The 16656-nt window shown below is 42.3% G+C and overlaps 1 protein-coding gene across 1 annotated transcript in view; it reads left to right on the forward strand.

Moving 5' to 3' along the window:
- B4GALT4 (beta-1,4-galactosyltransferase 4) overlaps positions 1-9463 on the forward strand; it is a 36552-nt gene extending 27089 nt beyond the window's left edge. The window contains exons 5-7 of the mRNA XM_040984198.1: positions 5950-6072; positions 7570-7674; positions 8461-9463. Coding sequence (XP_040840132.1) covers positions 5950-6072; positions 7570-7674; positions 8461-8593 — 361 coding nt within the window. The 3' untranslated portion in view covers positions 8594-9463. The remainder of the gene's footprint in view (positions 1-5949; positions 6073-7569; positions 7675-8460) is intronic.
- The last annotated feature ends 7193 nt before the right edge of the window (positions 9464-16656 follow it).

A 16656-nucleotide genomic window follows, 5' to 3' on the forward strand; every position in this document is an offset into this window, starting at 1 on the left:
CCTTGTTCTTGGCTTCTGTCTTGTCCTTCCAATGTAGGACTTTGACTTGGGCTGTTGAATAGAGTTCCTGAGTCGCGTTAACTCTGGTCTTACTTTGTCTTGTGTACTGGCATTAAACCCAGTCTCTGAGTAAGTCATAGGTGAGAGCTGTGTCAGTATTTAGCATCTAGACAAGAGAGTGAAGCTGTTTCCAAGGTGGTGGAATCTCGATCTTTTGCAATCAACAGGAGCTTCCAAGCAGAATTCTAAGACATACCCAAGAACATACTCCAGTTTTGGAGGAAATACACAGTAGTTCCCTGTTCTTCTAGAACAGCTGTGTGGGAGAAGAGGCAAATAATGAAGCCAAATTGTACAGAGTGTTTAGTTGGATGAGGAGTTTGAATTTCCTAGGGAAGGGGAGAGGGAATTGTGGGATGGAATGAAGAAGTTCAGTGCAGCTGGCATTGATATATAGAGCAGGTGGGAAGGGAGAAGCTAGGGAGACAACTGTTGCATGCTTAAGTTAGGGTAGAATGTAGGGACAGAAAGTAAAACAAAAGAATAATGAAATTCTTGTCTTGGGGAAATTTGATCTCAGAAGTTTTGTTTTCTGTTTTTATTTCTATTTTAGCTTTGAAAAAGTATTTATTTAAAATGCAAAGTGACAGAAAGAGGAGAAATTGGAAGAAATTTTGGGGCCAGCATTGTGGGGGTAAGGTCGCCCCCAGTGATACCCATATGGAATGCTGATTCCTGCCCTGACTGCTCAGCTTCTGCAGTAGCTTGCTACTAATCACCTAGGAAAGACAGTGGAGGTTGACCCAAGTAGCTGTGTGCTCTCTACCAATGTGGGATACCCAGATGAAGCTCCTTGCTACTGGTTTCAGCCTATCTCAGCCCTTGCCATTGCTGCTGTCTGGGAAGCTAACCAGTGGATGGGACATTTCTCTTCCTTTCTGTAACTCTTTCAAATAAATAAATTAATTAATAATTATAGTAAGAGCAATCTTCACCCACTAGTTTATTCCCTAAATGACTACAATGGCCAGGTTTGGGCCAGTGGGAGCCAGGATCCTGGAACTCCATCTGAGAGTGGGAGGCAGGGACTGAAGCACTTGAACCATCTTCCACTGCTTTCCCAGGCAAATTAGCAGTGACCTGGATTGGAAATGGAACAACTGGGACTTGAACTGGTGCTCTGAGATGCTGGTGTCTCAGGTGGCAGCTTAATCTGTTACAGCATAAACACTGGAGTTACTTCTGCATTGAAAACGGCATATCATGATTGAATCTTGGCTTTTTCAAAAGGTGCACCACTATCTGTTATTGCTTAAAATTAATATGCGATCATGGTCTTCATACAGAGCACTTGTACCTCAAATACTTGTATTTACCATAAATGATGACCTTAAATTTACCACTGCCTGGTTTTAAGTTAAATCTGAATCATCACACAAAATTGTTTGTGTTGGGATTCTTGGTTTTATCTTTGTGTCAAGTTGGACAATGGGTGTTCCTGCTAGCAATAGATGTTGACTGCAGCATTCATAGTCATTTCTTCATCAGATGCTGTTCATTGCAATTGTCCGAGTATGGATCTTGCTGTTTTAACTTATTGTAGCTGGTCACATATTTCTTTTACAATTAGGTTCTCAGAAAACCATTTGTTTCCCTGCAATAACTTACAGATTTTTTTAAAAAGCAGTTTAAGGTAGGTGAGTGTGTCTTGCTTTTTGATCTGGATTCAACAACTCTCAAGACAAGTCTTTAGGAATAAACAAGAATCTTATTTGAAAGTTATCTCTGTTGTGGTTTCAATTTTTCTCTGGTCCTGGTCATTGATACTGTTTTGTTGCATTATGTGTATCATGTAAATTCCCTCATTTTCTGTAGCCAGAAGGCTGGCACAAATAATGTGAGAACTGCCCTTTTTGCTTTGCTGCTTCCCAGTTGTGGGCAAAGGCCGAGGTTGCATTGTACCTAGGCAAGTAAGTGTTACACTGCTGGGAAAGAAGCAGCTAATAGCTGGCAGGCATTCTGGGCTAGTCAATGCCAAAATTGTGTTAGCTATACCAGTGTGCCATCACAGTTGCCAATTTTTTTTTTTCTTAGCTCTGCTGCTCTAGGTAAACTCCCTAAAAGGTTTGACAGATTCCAATTCGGGTAGAATATGTGCCCCTGCTGATGACTGTGTGTCACTACTCTGTGTGTCACAGAACTTATCTTTTTTTTATGGTTAAATTTTTTTTATTGCATTTCATTTTATAACATTGTTTCATAGGCTCTGATGTTCCCCCATCCCCTCCTCTTGGCCCGCCCCCCCATGGTGGATTGCTCCACCTTATTGCAGTATTACAGTTCAAATCCAGTCTTGTTTCTTTCATTGCAAGCATGTGCCATGCATAGAGTCCAGCATCTTATTGTCCAGCTCAATTCAACAGTTTCTTGGGGAGACCAACTCTGGACTAAAGGCATAGCTAGCAGAATATCGTTCCGACCAATTAAAAGCCATAACGCAACATCAACAACAGTTTGCAACATTATGGGATTAATTGACATTATATTGAGTGGCTGATATGTTAGAAAATGCAGGTTCTTAACCGCATCCTGTGACTACTTCATTAACATTTCAATTTTAGTTTGTATACAACTGGCTTCTATCTACCTTAAAATGGTTATGGGATACTATTCAGCTGTCTCATGTCTATTTTCATTTTAGTATTGAGCAGTTTATTGTGTTGAAGCATAATTTTTACTGAACTTGGCAGATTTTAGGGTGGTCTAAACTGGCTTATAGCTTTAACAAGGCATATGTTACCAGTTGAGGCACAGAACACTGTTGGGAGAGGTGTGCAGAGAAATCCTCCATACCCTAGTTAGGAGTAATTTATTTTCGTGTCCTACCTAGTAAGGTATGTGTGAGTCCCCACTGATAGTTTCCTGTATAATTCTAAGCTTTCCTTGTTGTTCTCTGTCTATTCTAATTTTTTGTTGTTGTTTGTTTTGTTTGGGGGGGGATGGTCATTGCAAGAGAGGGTGGGAATCCAGACTTGGAACTAAGTAAGGACCAGAGAAAGCTCCTCTCCCTAGTCCCGAAGGGAGTTTATTGTTCTGTTTCTGTAGACCACTCAGGGCTCCTGGCTGTTGTTCTGGTGACATTGGGCCCTGCAAGGAAGGATCTGGACTTCTTCTATCCCATGTGGGAGACTCAAATTGGAGTGGATGACCTCAGAGTTCTCGGCCTACAAAGGCACTCCAATTCCCCATGGTCTCCTTGGTAGTTGGGATGTAGTCCTTGGTGCCCATACTGATAGTCCTTGGTGAGGATCTGGGAGTCTCCAGGGTTGGGATATGAGCCTCCTCTTGTCCACCTGCTCTACTCTGGGATCCCCCCTGCTCTCTGTGTGTCACAGAGCTTAAATTGCCACAATACACCACCCTTCTCAAAACAGCCTTGTGAATATAGGAGTCGATCTCAGAAATGTTTCAGTGAAACGCATGTGGAGGAAAGAAGTGAGCATTACTTGCCCCAGGTGTCTCAGACTCTGTGGAAGCCTTACATAAACCTGTGGGTTGGTGGGAGAATTCTGGATAAAGCTGCAATAATTTTTACAGTCAAGAATCTCTTTGGTACTTACCTGCTTTCTATCAATGTTCTTTGCTATTTTATGGCTGCATGTTTCTCACCCTTGGGCTTTACAGGTTTTTATAAAACAAACAAACAAACAAACAAACAAACAAAATGTTTCTAGAGCCAAGTACATTTGATCTTTTTCCAGTAAGAGGAAAAACCCTAAGCAGAAATCAGTGAATGCAGAGACAGTTGCCATCCGCAGGCACCAGGAAACCACAATTTTTTTTTTAAGATTTATTTATTTTTATTGCAAAGTCAGATATACAGAGAAGACGAGAGACAGAGAGGGAGACCTTCCGTCCAATGATTCACTCACAGGCCACAAGCAGGGAGCTGGATGGGAAGTGGAGCTGCCGGGATTAGAACCGGCACCCATATGGGATCCCGGTGTGTTCAAGGCGAGGACTTTAGCTGCTAAGCCATGCCACTAGACCCCTGAAACCAGGAATTTTTAACCTTTCTTTCCCCTGGAGCTCCACATTCCACCTGACTTACCCAGTCTACACTTTCCTCCCTGTTCTTTTCCTCGAGATGTCTGACTGCAGGGAGATCCCATTTCCTGCCTGTCTGAGCCCTTGGAGGTTCCTTCTTCCTGATGTAGCAGCATCTCCCTGAGCAAAACTCTCATGACACTCACTTCTCTTGTTAGATACTGAAGCTCTTGGAAGTGGAAATGTTGTTAGAACATGATGGTGTAACTCCAAAGTCTTGTATGTGTTGAATGGGGTGGAGGTCAGGTGACTACCAAACCACTGGTGCTGATTCGCTTTATGGAGCTGCAGTGGGGGCTCGACAGTGGTTCCTCCCAGGCTCCTAATGAAGACTGGCTGGTCTTTTAGGGCAGTTGAGATCCCCTCCCCGAACCTTGCAACTGCTGGTACATGTCTTAAGAAGAGCCTCCTTTTGTGTACTTTATTTCCTTTTATTGCTCTCACTTGCAAAAACTATATATATATATATATCATTTCTTAGAATTTTAGGTTGGGACTGCATAAATAAATCTATTCTGTTTGGGCTGCATAGGGTTCCCAGTCTATTCTCAGAACAGAAAAATAAGCAGTTTTTGAGATACCTGTATTAGATGGCAAGTATCCATATTTTCTTTGGCTTTGCCCTTTGGTTTGCTGCCTTCTCTGGAAAAGCACACATGTTTAACTTGTCCTTCCTGGAACACTTTAAACGGAAGCTAGTTGAATATCCTCCATTTATATCTTTATGTAGCCACACCCAAATTACTAAGCTACCAGTGTTTGCACATCTGAGTTGTTATATTTAGGGATCATCATTGTGTCTCCGGTTTGTTCGTTTGTCTTCTGATATATATGTCAGAACTCTAGATACAGGGAGATGCTTCCTGATTGTTGTCTCTGGATCTTTTCCTTGTTTCTCCTTTTTACCTCTCACTTATTGATTTCCTCTCAGTTCCTTCCAGAGACTAACCCCACAGCTTGTTGTGGTTAGTGTTTCTGTTCTCATCTGCTGCACTGTCTTTGTGCGATTTCTCCTGCACTTGTGCCTTCATATTCTACTGGTTGACAACCTATTTTTAAAGCATATCTGTTGCTCTTAGGAGCTCTGGTACAGTGTCCATTTGTCTGCTGGCGAAACTCCCAGGGCTGTTTCAAACTCAGTTTATCTAAAGCACAATTCGTTATCTTCATCCCCAAACCAAATTAGTGACTGTATACCATGTGTTTAGAGAGACACTGTCATTTTCCTAGTGCTGAAGTCACTTCTTATGGGTGTTGAGTGTGTTGGGTTTTCCAGGAAACAGACCCTGAAGTGGAGATTTCCGCGCAGGCGGTGGAGATCCTCATACAGAGTTTGCACGGGAGTTGTGTGTTCGTCTCTACTCCTCTCCCCTGCAATGAGAGAAAGTGAAAGTACAAAAGAAGTAGATGAATTGTCATCTCATCCATGCTGAACTTCGATATGTAACCTTAGGCTTCTCTTTAACCCATTGCCCTTGGCAGTCATTTTCACTTACGGGATTGGCCCATGAGAAGAAATCTATCTTCCGGTTATGGTGTTGCTTGCATATTTATAGGTGTTTTTAAGATCTCTAAACATAATAATCAACAGTGAGGGGTGGCTGGTACCTTGCTTTGTGTTTGGACATGAGCTCCTGTCCAGGTGGAGGAAGGAAGGAAGGTAAGACAGGGTAGGCCAGGGACATTGGGAAGGCACGTGAGCAGGAATGGTTGCATGGAAGTGCCAGGTCTGCAGAGTGTTCCTAGAATGCCAGGCTTGGGAACAGAGGCCTCTGCAGTCCCTAGAGAACAGAAGGGTCTTATACTAATGTTCTTAACTTTTCTTCCCCTCTTCTGTTCCAGGTTGCGTTACAGTGGATATTTTGGGGGTGTTACTGCTCTAAGCAGAGAACAGTTTTTCAAGGTGAATGGATTCTCTAACAACTACTGGGGATGGGGAGGCGAAGACGATGACCTCAGACTCAGGTGAACAATGGAGAAAGGTCCCCTTCACGGGGCTCTGCTATCAATGGCTTCTGTATACTTCCTGTAGATGCCAATCCAGCTGCTCTTGGGGCTATGTTGGATGGGGTAGAGGGAGGGCAAGGTGGCCTGAACTGCTCTTTACTGGTGTCAGCTTAGAACTGATGGAAAGAGGTCTGTTCACTGCTCATGGCTGTTCAGAGCTGGGAAGTGGTGGCTGTGGTTTCTGAGGACTGGTCAGTAGGAGGTACCAACACAAGGGAGGTTGCATCAGTGAATACAGAACTACACTTGGGAGAAGTCCCTAGTACAAACCTCATGGTTTCTCTCAGACCCCAAGGGATCCTAACACAGTTTCTGCTGTCAGTGTTGGCAATGCTTGCAGCCTCTGAGGTGCAGCTGTTTCCTCGCCCTGTGTTAACTAGCCTTGCCATGCTGGGCTGCTGACATTACCTGTGGGTTCCCTTGGGCCATTCACTGCTCCCAAGGACTCCAGGAGAATACAAACATACTTTACAAAAATTCATGAAAAGTGGAATTAAGGATAACCTTGTTTTGGTACCAGAAAAATTCTGCAGTCCATGCCTCCAAAGGGTCCTTGAAAAATTCCTGGAGAATGAGTATTACGAAAAAATTGCACCTGTAGTGTCGTGGTCCAGTTCTTGCTGGCCATTGCTTATGAACTAGGCACAGGGTGTGTGTGTCTACTGGATTTTAGGGCAAAAGTAGCAAAGATTAGAGGTAGACAAGTCTTATCCTCCCCAGAGCCATCTCATTACTGACTGGGAATATGTATCTTCACTATTGTTTTTTATGCTTCCCCTTAATTTTAAGGTAGAGGGGGGCACCCAATTTTGATAAAAGAACATCTTAGCTTTCAGAATGGTTATCAATTAATACTATGAAAAACCTAAAATGATTTGAGTATAAAACTTGTTTGGGATTTATTTGCTGATTTTTAAATGTATTCATTATGTAGCAGATACTACCCTGTTTGCCTTCTTCATATATCACATTATAGCTTGTTGACCATGTCCCATGTGAATTATGTCCTTTGAGTCTTTGAATAATTTTATGTTACCAATGGATATGTACATGCAAATATGTATGAAAGCTGAGACCAGATTAGTGAACTGACTTATCAGGAATGACAGAGGTTAGATTTGAACTGAAGTTTGTGGCTTTAAAGCTGTGATTTTAAGCTATCGTTCCTTCATTAAAAGTAGCCATAAATTAGGGACCCTTAAAAAATTGATGCTTCTATTTTTCAGGATGCATTAAAATAAAAATGTTGTGTTTTTTGAAAACACGTAATTATACGTTGGCATATTGCCTGAGCTTTCCCCAATTTAGGGAAATCTGAAATGTTGGAAGTTTTTCTTTTTCCTTTACTGTGCATTCAGTAATCAAACTAATTGTGACTGTGTGTGTGTGAATTAATTTTTGCAAGTGATTCATGAAGGAAATAGATCTTATCTGTTTTTTTTTTCGTTTGTTTAGGGTTGAGCTCCATAAAATGAAAGTATCCCGGCCAAAGCCTGAAGTGGGTAAATATACAATGATTTTCCACACTAGAGACAGAGGCAACGAGGTGAACGTAGAACGGTAAGTCCTGGATTCACTGCTGGCCTGTTGCCTTCTGCCGGTAAGGGCTGTGCCAAGTTCAGTTACATCGGTCAGTTAGTTTTGTTGAAAACTTTATTAAGGAAGTTTTCAAGCAGACACAGAGGGAGAGAGAATGGTTCATGGAGCCGTGACTTCATGGTCTCTCTTATTTCCTCAGTTTCTTCTCTGTCTCAGCATTATTTAGAGGCAAAGCACGTATGTCATGGTGTGTCATGTGTACACGCTTCTTAAACTGAGTAGTCTCTAAATACAAAATTAATACTCCTTTAATATCAGCAAATTCTAGTTTGATTTTCTTGATTATTTCATGAGTGTTCAGTAGCTAGACAACTTTGCCTTGCATTTGGTGAGCCCTTTTTTTTTGTTTTCCTTACAGTTTATTTGTTGAACATATCATTTGTCCTCGATTTCATGCATTACAGATTTTTTCAATTGCATAGCTATGCTATAGCTTTTTTTTTTTTTTAATTAAGAGGCAAATAGGCCACATGTGTGGAAGACTTACCTATTTGTTCACTTTCCAAATACTGGGAGAACCAGGAACTCGATGTAGTTTTCCATGTGGGTGGTGGGGACCCACGTACTTGAGCCATCGCTTCTGCTTTTCAGGGTTTTGAATTGTTCTTGTTCCCGGGAACAGAATTGAGCTCTGATTGAATGCAGGCATCCCAAACAGTGTCTTGTCTGTTTTTTTTTTTTTAAAGATTTATTTGTTTGTTTGAATGTTTGTGTTGTTACTCACATTTGTTTTTTTTTTGTCTCCAGCATGAAGCTGTTACAGCAAGTAGCACGAGTCTGGAAGACTGATGGATTGACTACTTGTACTTACAAGTTACTGTCTGTGAAATACAATCCTTTATATATCAACATCACAGTGGATTTCTGGTCTGGTGCATGACCCTGGATCTTTTGGTGATGTTTGGAAGAACTGATTATTTGATCGCAATAATTTTGGCCTAGAGACTTCCCCTAGTAGCAGCACACATTGAAACTGTATTGAAGCCCATTACTGGGCTGCATTTTTCCATTTGTATTTTCTTAGCAGAGCTCCTGGTGATGCAGAAAGTCAACTATTAACATGACAGTTGTCTCAGTTTAGATCATGAAGGGTGAATATTGTAATACAGGTACTTGAAAGACTAAACATAAAATGGTGACTCAAAGGGTATAATGAAGGTTTCTTGAGCACTCTGGTTGAATGTAATATGGCATAGAATGCCACAAATAAGGCTGCTGGGGATCCTCGAGAACCAGCATTTCTCTCCAGCAATGGAAAAAGGTACAAAACTGTATTTGCATTCATCATTTCTCCTGCATAGTCATCTGTGAAGCAGTGCACCCAGGCGTGAAGAAGGCCACATGAAGGGGAAGCATCAGGATGCAGTGAGCTGGGATGCAGAGGTCCAGGAAGAAAGAGGCAGTGGCAGCTGTGCTGAATGCTGCCACCGAAGCACCTGCCCGGATATGCCTTCCAGGAACAATCCAGCAGAGATATGTTATCTACTAGTTTTTAAAGCATTTTTTTGTAAAAGAATTTTGTACATCTAGAATATGAATGAGCAGTTTACAAATGACATTAACTAATAATACATCTATAAAGTACCTCTGGCAAAATGTGAAAAAGCTTTGGGTGTTTCATCTTGCTGTTGCAGTTGAGAGAGGCCTACAGATGTATTCTTTTCAGGATCTGTAATTCTAAATAGCTTATAAACAGAAAATGAAGCACAACCCTCCACTGTCTCATCCTTCTGCATCCACTCCCTCTTCTTTTGAGCAAGCCTCTTGTGGGTGGCCAGCTACAGTGCTGTGGGGCATGTTTGTGTCTTCTCCCCTCCCAGGTTTTTATTCTGTTCATTCTCATGTGTTTGGTCTTCTTGCATAATCAAGAGCAGAAGTAGCAGGGCTGGCCTTGGGGGCACACCTGTTGGCTATAGGAAGGGCAGGGGTGGAGCTGGCCCAGTTTGGAAGCCTTAGACTTGGAAGGATAGTGACAGAGGCTGTGGTTTGGGAGAGGTGTAGAGCCAAGGTTACAGCAACCATCACAGTGCCTGGATTGATAGGTCAATAATATTTTGTTTGCTTATGTGAATAAATGGACACATAAATAATAAAGATATGAGTGTTCATAAGCAAGCATTGTGCAACTGTGCTCCAGGGATTCAATCCATCATTGTAATGTGACACCTTAATTGTTAAACTTTAACGTCATTGCATGCCAACCAAAAAGTGTAAAAAATATTGAATGCTTTTCCAAGCAGAGAGGAGGAAGAAGAGAATTTAGAGCTCCTTGGAAGGTCAGGGGGAGTCACAACTCAAGTGGGCAAGGAAAATGAGGAAAAAAGGTACAAGTAATAGTCAAAGCAGGTTTGGATAGGGCAGCCTGATTTGGTTTTAACTAATTCAATGCCATGAATAAAATCTTTGTTTTCTTTATTTACTAAAGAAATGCTCATGGCATTTCAAATGTGTTGCCTAAAGAATTTCATTCCTGGAATTTTTGCTAATGGGTCTGCAGTGAATTGAATGTCTTCCCCTTTTCACTCTCTTGGTTTTTATCTCAGTTTTCCTAATTATGAATGTGTGAATGGGCTGCAGCCTGGAGACAGGAGTCCCTTGTCATGGTGGGGAAAGTAATCGAGCACAGTGGCATGTGCAGGGAGCTTGAGGATCCGCATTTGACAGTTCAGTGGAAGCAGACATAACCATCACCATGTAGGTGCTTCAGGTATTTTTTTCCTCTACTGATAAGGTATCTGCATTTTTTTCTAACGGTTGGAAGTGACTGGCCTGTGCCTTTACTTTTCTTCATGTAATTCTTTCAACCAAAAGAAAACTTCTTGTGAAATTTCTTGATGTTAAGGTAGTTCTGTTTTGTTTTACAAGGTGCTTTAAGAAAATAAAAAAGGTCAAACAACTGCCTAATAGAATCATTCTTGAAATCTTAAAAAAAATAATACATGAAGGGATTTACCTGTGAACAAGGTAAAGGAAGGACTGACCTTGTGTCTTGCCAATTTAGGTTGAGATTAAAGTAACTAATTTTAAAAATGTAAACGCTTCTGATGTGCAAGCTAGATTCAGTGTTTTAAGCAGGTACTCTTCCATAATGTCTGTAATAACTGACATCTAAGAGATTTTTTTTTTATTGTAACAAACCTCAGAAGCACAGAAAACAAAAGTAAAAAGAGACAAATGGGGTTACACCAAACTAAAACTTTTTTCCCATAGAAAGACAATAATCCATAGAGTAAGAAGACACCCTGAAACATGGCAGGATGGGGGATTAATATCCAACATATTTAAACAACTCAATATCAAAAATATTTTTTTCAAAAATATTTTTAAATGGAAAATGATATGAATAGCATTTATCCAAGAAGATACTCTAAAGATCAATGAATACTCAAATAATGATCAGGGAAATGCAAATTAAAGCTTCAACATGATGGTATGTCAGAATAAACATTTTCAAGGATGTAGACAAAGAAACTCTTATAAACTGCTGATGGGAATGTAACTTAGTACAGGATTTATGGGAAACAGTATGGAGTTTCCTGAGAAAACTAAAAACTGCCATGATTTACCTCTTCTACTACTGGACACTAATCCAAAGGAAAATCAGTGTGCAGAAGAGATACCTGTGCACTCAAAAAAAAATTATTTTTAATGGAAAGGCAGATTAAAAGAAGGAGAGCGAGAGCCTTCATCTGCTGGTTCACTCCTCAAATAACCACAATGGTCAGAGCTGAACTGATCTGAAGCCAGGAGCCAGAAGCGGGTCTCCCATGTGAGTGCAGGATCCCAAGGGTTTGGGCTGTCCTCAACTGCTTTCTCAGGCCACAAGCAGGGAGCTGGATAAGAAATAGAGCAACTGGGACACAAACCAGTATGCATATGGGATGCTGCACCTGTTGGTGAAGGATTAACCAGTTGAATCATTGTGCTAGTCTCTACAAAGGGCTTTTTTTTTTTTTTTAAAGATTTATTTTTATTTATTGGAAAGGCAGATATACAGAGGAGGAGAAATAGAGAGGAAGATCTTCCATCTGTTGATTCACTCCTCAAATGACCACAACGGCTGGAGCTGAGTTAATCCAGGAGCTTAGAATCTCTTCCCGGGTCTTGCACTGGTGCAGGGTCCCAAGGCTTTGGTGCGTCCTCAACTGCTTTCCCAGGCCACAAGCAGAGAGGTGGATGGGAAGCAGGGCTGCTGGGATTCGAAATGGCACCCATATGGGATCCTGAAGAAAATGCTTTTTAAAATATTTATTTTGAAAGGCAGAGAAGGAGAGTGAGAGGCAGAGAAGGAGAGCCGTTCCGACTACTGGCTTAGGCTGCAGTTGTCTGCACAGGCCAGCACTGGGCTGTATGGCTGGGAGGTGGGAATTCAAGGTGTGTGGCCAGAGCTCAGTTACTTGAACCATCATCTGCTGTCTTCCAAGGTGCACATCAGCAGGAGGCTGAGTGGAGCTGGAATGAATTTAGGTACTCAGGTATTGGACATAGGTGTCTTAATTGATATCTATCTAAAACCTAGGGCTAGGAAGGTAATTAAAAAAAACTTATTTGAAAAGCAAGGGTTGTATGGATAAAGATTATTTGTATGTCATAGCTGCCTGATTCAGAGTGTTAGCCTTTATTGATATTTTTCCCTCACATGTCCTTCATTTTTATGAAGTAAAACAAAGTAATTTTGTGATGTTTGTACACACACACACACACATTTCATTGGTGCTTCTGAATTTTTAAAGATTTATTCAAAAGGCAGTTTTGTAAGGAAAGAGAGACAGAAAAATCTTCCACTGGTTCACTCCCCAAGTAGCCGCAATGGCCAGAGCTGAGCCAATCCAAAGCCAGGAGCCAAGAACTTCTTCTAGGTCTCTCATAGGGGTGCGGGGTCCTAAGGACTTAAGCCATTTTTTGCTGCTTTTCTCGGGTCATAAGCAGGAAGCTGCATGGGAAGTGGAGCACCTGGGACGTGAAGTGGTGCCCTTTTGGGATCCCATTTGTTGCAAGTTGAGGATTTAGCCACTGAGCCGCCTTCTGGGCCTGGTGCTGATGAAACTTAAGAGAGGCAGATAAAGAAATTGCACAACTTGAAAATAGCAGAGTTGGGTAAATCTCAGGTCTTGTGGCTACAAGACCATTATACTATGTGGCTCTCATTAGGCTCCTGTCATTCTTTGAGGTATTTTACCTGAATCTATACCCCTGTCCCAGCACATGGAGATTGTATTTAGTGAGTCCTAGCACATAGATTTCCGTTCTCATCTGTCCTGTGTACTTCTGTCCGATTCCCTCCCTACATTTTTGCCCTCATCCCCATCCCTTACTCAAGTACGTTTGGCTGGGTTTCCTGGGAACCCCCAAAATGCTAAGTGAATGGACTCGAGGAAGGTGAAAGACAGTTTCTTCCAGACTATCCATATAAACAGTGCCTGCCAGAAGCCATCAACACATCCTTGAAGATGGAACATATGCAGGTCTATTTCATAAGTTATGTTTTGGGGCTGGCACTGTGGCTTAATGGATTAAACTGTCACCTACATCAGTGGTGGTTTGAATCCTGGCTGATCCATTTCCAATCCAGTTTCCTGGGAAGGCAGCAGAAGACGGCCTAATTCCTTGGGCCCCTCCACGCATGTGCAAGACTGAACAAGTTCTCGACTCCTGGCTTTGGTCTGGTCTAACAGGAAAATTGTGGCTATTTTAGCTGATAGAAAATCGCTTTTTCTCCCTTCCTCTTTGTGACTCTGTCTTTTAAATGCTCTTTAAGTACTTTTTAAAAATTATTATTTTCAAAACTTCAAAAATGCCTATTCCTTAGTACCTTGTATATTTCAAGTGATTGTCTTCTTCATTGTTTTTAAGATAACTTGTAAGAGGATTTAGTGGATCTCAAAGTACATACAAAGGAGTGGCCAAGAGGGAGCACACTCCATAGATAATGGCTCCATTTTTTTTTTACAGCTGTTGAAAATTCAAATATGGAATCTTTTGTGCAAATATGGTGTGCAGGTTCTGGGGACTTGGAGGAGAAAAAGGCAAAAGGCATATTAGTCATGGCATATTAGTCACTTTCCCTGGGGCTAATTTAACATTTAAATAGCCATGCAGCTAAATCATGCAAAGGGAAGACAAACTTCTGTTTCCTATCTTCCCAAAACTGCTTAGAGGAGGAAATAAGGTGTAAGTTCAGGCTGAGTCCAATGTGGTGCCTTTCTTAGCTCCACTACGGAATCTCACAATGTCAGGAAAGCACTGGCTAGCATTCTGGAAATAATACCAGGAGCTCAAGGTGTATGCATCATCTTGGTGACCTTAGTACCACCTTTGGCTTTTGAGTTTCACAGCAAAGGTATTACACATAGTTGTTATTTGGTGACCAGTACATTTGGACTACTGTAAGAAATTGAAGCAGCATGACTTGGTGTGTTCCTAGGGATTAAAAGCCAGGTGGAGATCTTCAGAGTAGATTTATGATAGAATTTCTTGTTAGGTACCTCTTAGAGACAGTTACCCGTTTTGATGCATATTTTACGTTTCTTACCTAGACCTCTGTCCTGTGATAATAGGCCTATTTTTCTGAGGCGCACTCCTAGAAGCTGAGTGATTTGTGAAAGTCATGTAGAACTGGGGATTAAGAGGTAAGGATTTGACTCTGAACATTATGCTTGTAGTGACTTTGTGGCGGCAAATCAGCTAATGGACAGAGGAAATATGGATAGGCAGTGTTATTTGTGAGGTGTCAATGGATTTCAACAACAGCAAAATCCCCCCAAACCTCTGAAACTCATCTATAGATAAATGTTTCCTTGTGGGATCCCGATGCATGCAAGGCGAGAACTTTAGCCACTAGGTCACAGCGCCTGGCCTGCTTTCCCTCGTTTTATGATGGTCTCAGAGTGACCCCGTATGTGTGATTGATTTTCTGTGAGATTGTTTGCATCTAACAAGAGCAGAGCCTTGTGCTGATGCCAAGCTTCTTTGTGAAGTCAGGGTTGTTCTGTTTATGTTTCTCTGGAGGAAAAAAGTAGGGTCAGCCAGCACCATTTCTCCTTAGGTGCAGATTTGACTATGTCCCCTGAAGATTTTGTTGTACCCCTGCAAGATAATACAGAGGAGCACCACACACTGATTAAAATATGAAAGTCCTTTATTGCCAGCATTGAAGAGGGGGCTCAGGCCCTAAAGACCTTTCAAACCCAAATTATAGAACTGTGGGGTTTATAAAGGCAAATCCATTAACCCAAAGGACTTCAGGGGAACTGAGCTAATGCAGAACTACCTTAGGGATAAAACAATGACCAACTTTGAAGCCTTTGTTGCTATGTCAGGTGATATTTCTTCTTGGCTCTCTTCCTTGTCTTGCCTCATTCAGATTCTTATCAGCTCCTGTAAGTACTAAATCAAACAAGCCCCCAGGAAGCTGCTGTGGGTTATTGAGTTGATTTTACATGTTTTATCAGATTCAGGTAGCCACATCCAAAGAGGAAATTCAGAAACATTGTGGAGGGAGGAGCAATACTGAAACACACACGGTCTCCACCCTAACATACACTCCATGTCCTCATATGCAAATTGAAATAATAGGCCTGCCACTAGGGACTCCATCTTAAGCTGTACTCCATCTTAGGTAAGGTAACCCACATACACGTATGAGACTATATAAGCCAGTAAGAAAAGACTGCATCTCACTTAACAAGAATGCTTGAACTTGTTAACTAAACTATTTAAGCATAACTAAGAGAAAAATGAAGCAAGGAGTCCAGAGCCTCTTCCAGGTTTCCTGCGCAGGTGCAGGGTCCCAAGGCTTTGGGCCATCCTTGACTGGTTTTCCAGGCCACAAGCATGGAGCTGGATGGAAAGTGGAGCAGCTGGGATATGTACTGGCATCCATATGGGATCCCAGGAACATGCAAGGCAAGGACTTTAGCCACTAGGCTACTATGTGGAACCGAAGATTGGAGTTTGCATCACATGACTATTTTCTTAATGAGAAGCCAGAATGAATGACTCCATTGTTTGAAACAACAGCAACTCCTTTTTGTTCAGCTGAAATAGGGGGTTGAAAAAAAAGCAACAGGGCTGATGAGCAGGAGCAGCAGGGGCTGTCCAGTGTTCAGGTGAGTTGCTTGCTAGGGCCCTGTGCAGACATGTGGGAGGGAAATGGCCAATCCAGAGAGCATGACACTCTGTTGACATTGCAGTCAAGTAAAACTTAGTCCTGAGTCAACAGAGCACATCTGTAGGTAGAAGTTAGGTAAGAGTTGTTCTTTGTCCAATGCATGAGCAAGCTGACTGTTGAAGAGGGAGGTTGTACAAGGTGGCATTGTCTGGGCCCATCTCAAGCTCAGAAAACTGCCAGCTGCCCAGGTCATGCTTCCCCGCCATCCTCTTCCTCTCTGTTGTGGGGGCATTGGGCCAGAGCGTGAGGCCACTGGGTGCCTACAGTGAGCAGGAGCTGGAAGGATGAAGGGAAGGCTAGGCCTCCAGAGGAGGCAGAAAGGGATGGAAACAGGAAACAGTCATTGGGCAGAACAGAAATTCCGCTGAGTTTATATGGATCTTAAGTGCAAAAGTCCTGCATGCTGCTTGGGGTTCACAGGTGTCTCTTTTCTCAGCTGCAAAGTGTTTTCCTTCTCAAGAGTTGTGGTGTGGGGCCTGGCGCGGTGGCGCAGTGGTTAAGGTCCTCGCCTTGCACGCCCGGGATCCCATATGGGTGCCGGTTCTATCCCGGCAGCTTCCCTTCCAGCTCCCTGTCTGTGGCCCGGGAAAGCAGTCGAGGATGGCCCAGGCTTTGGGACCCTGCATCCGCGTGGGAGACCTGGAAGAGGCTCCTGGCTTTGGATCGGCATAGCGTCGGCCCAGTTGCGCACACTTGGGGAGTGAATCATCGGACGGAAGATCTTCCTCTCTGTCTCTCCTCTCTGTATATCCGCCTTTCCAATAAAAAAATAA

The sequence above is a fragment of the Ochotona curzoniae genome, unplaced genomic scaffold (genome assembly GCF_017591425.1).
Source record: "Ochotona curzoniae isolate NIBS_2020 unplaced genomic scaffold, NIBS_Ocur_1.0 contig_4093, whole genome shotgun sequence".
Lineage (NCBI taxonomy): Eukaryota > Metazoa > Chordata > Mammalia > Lagomorpha > Ochotonidae > Ochotona > Ochotona curzoniae.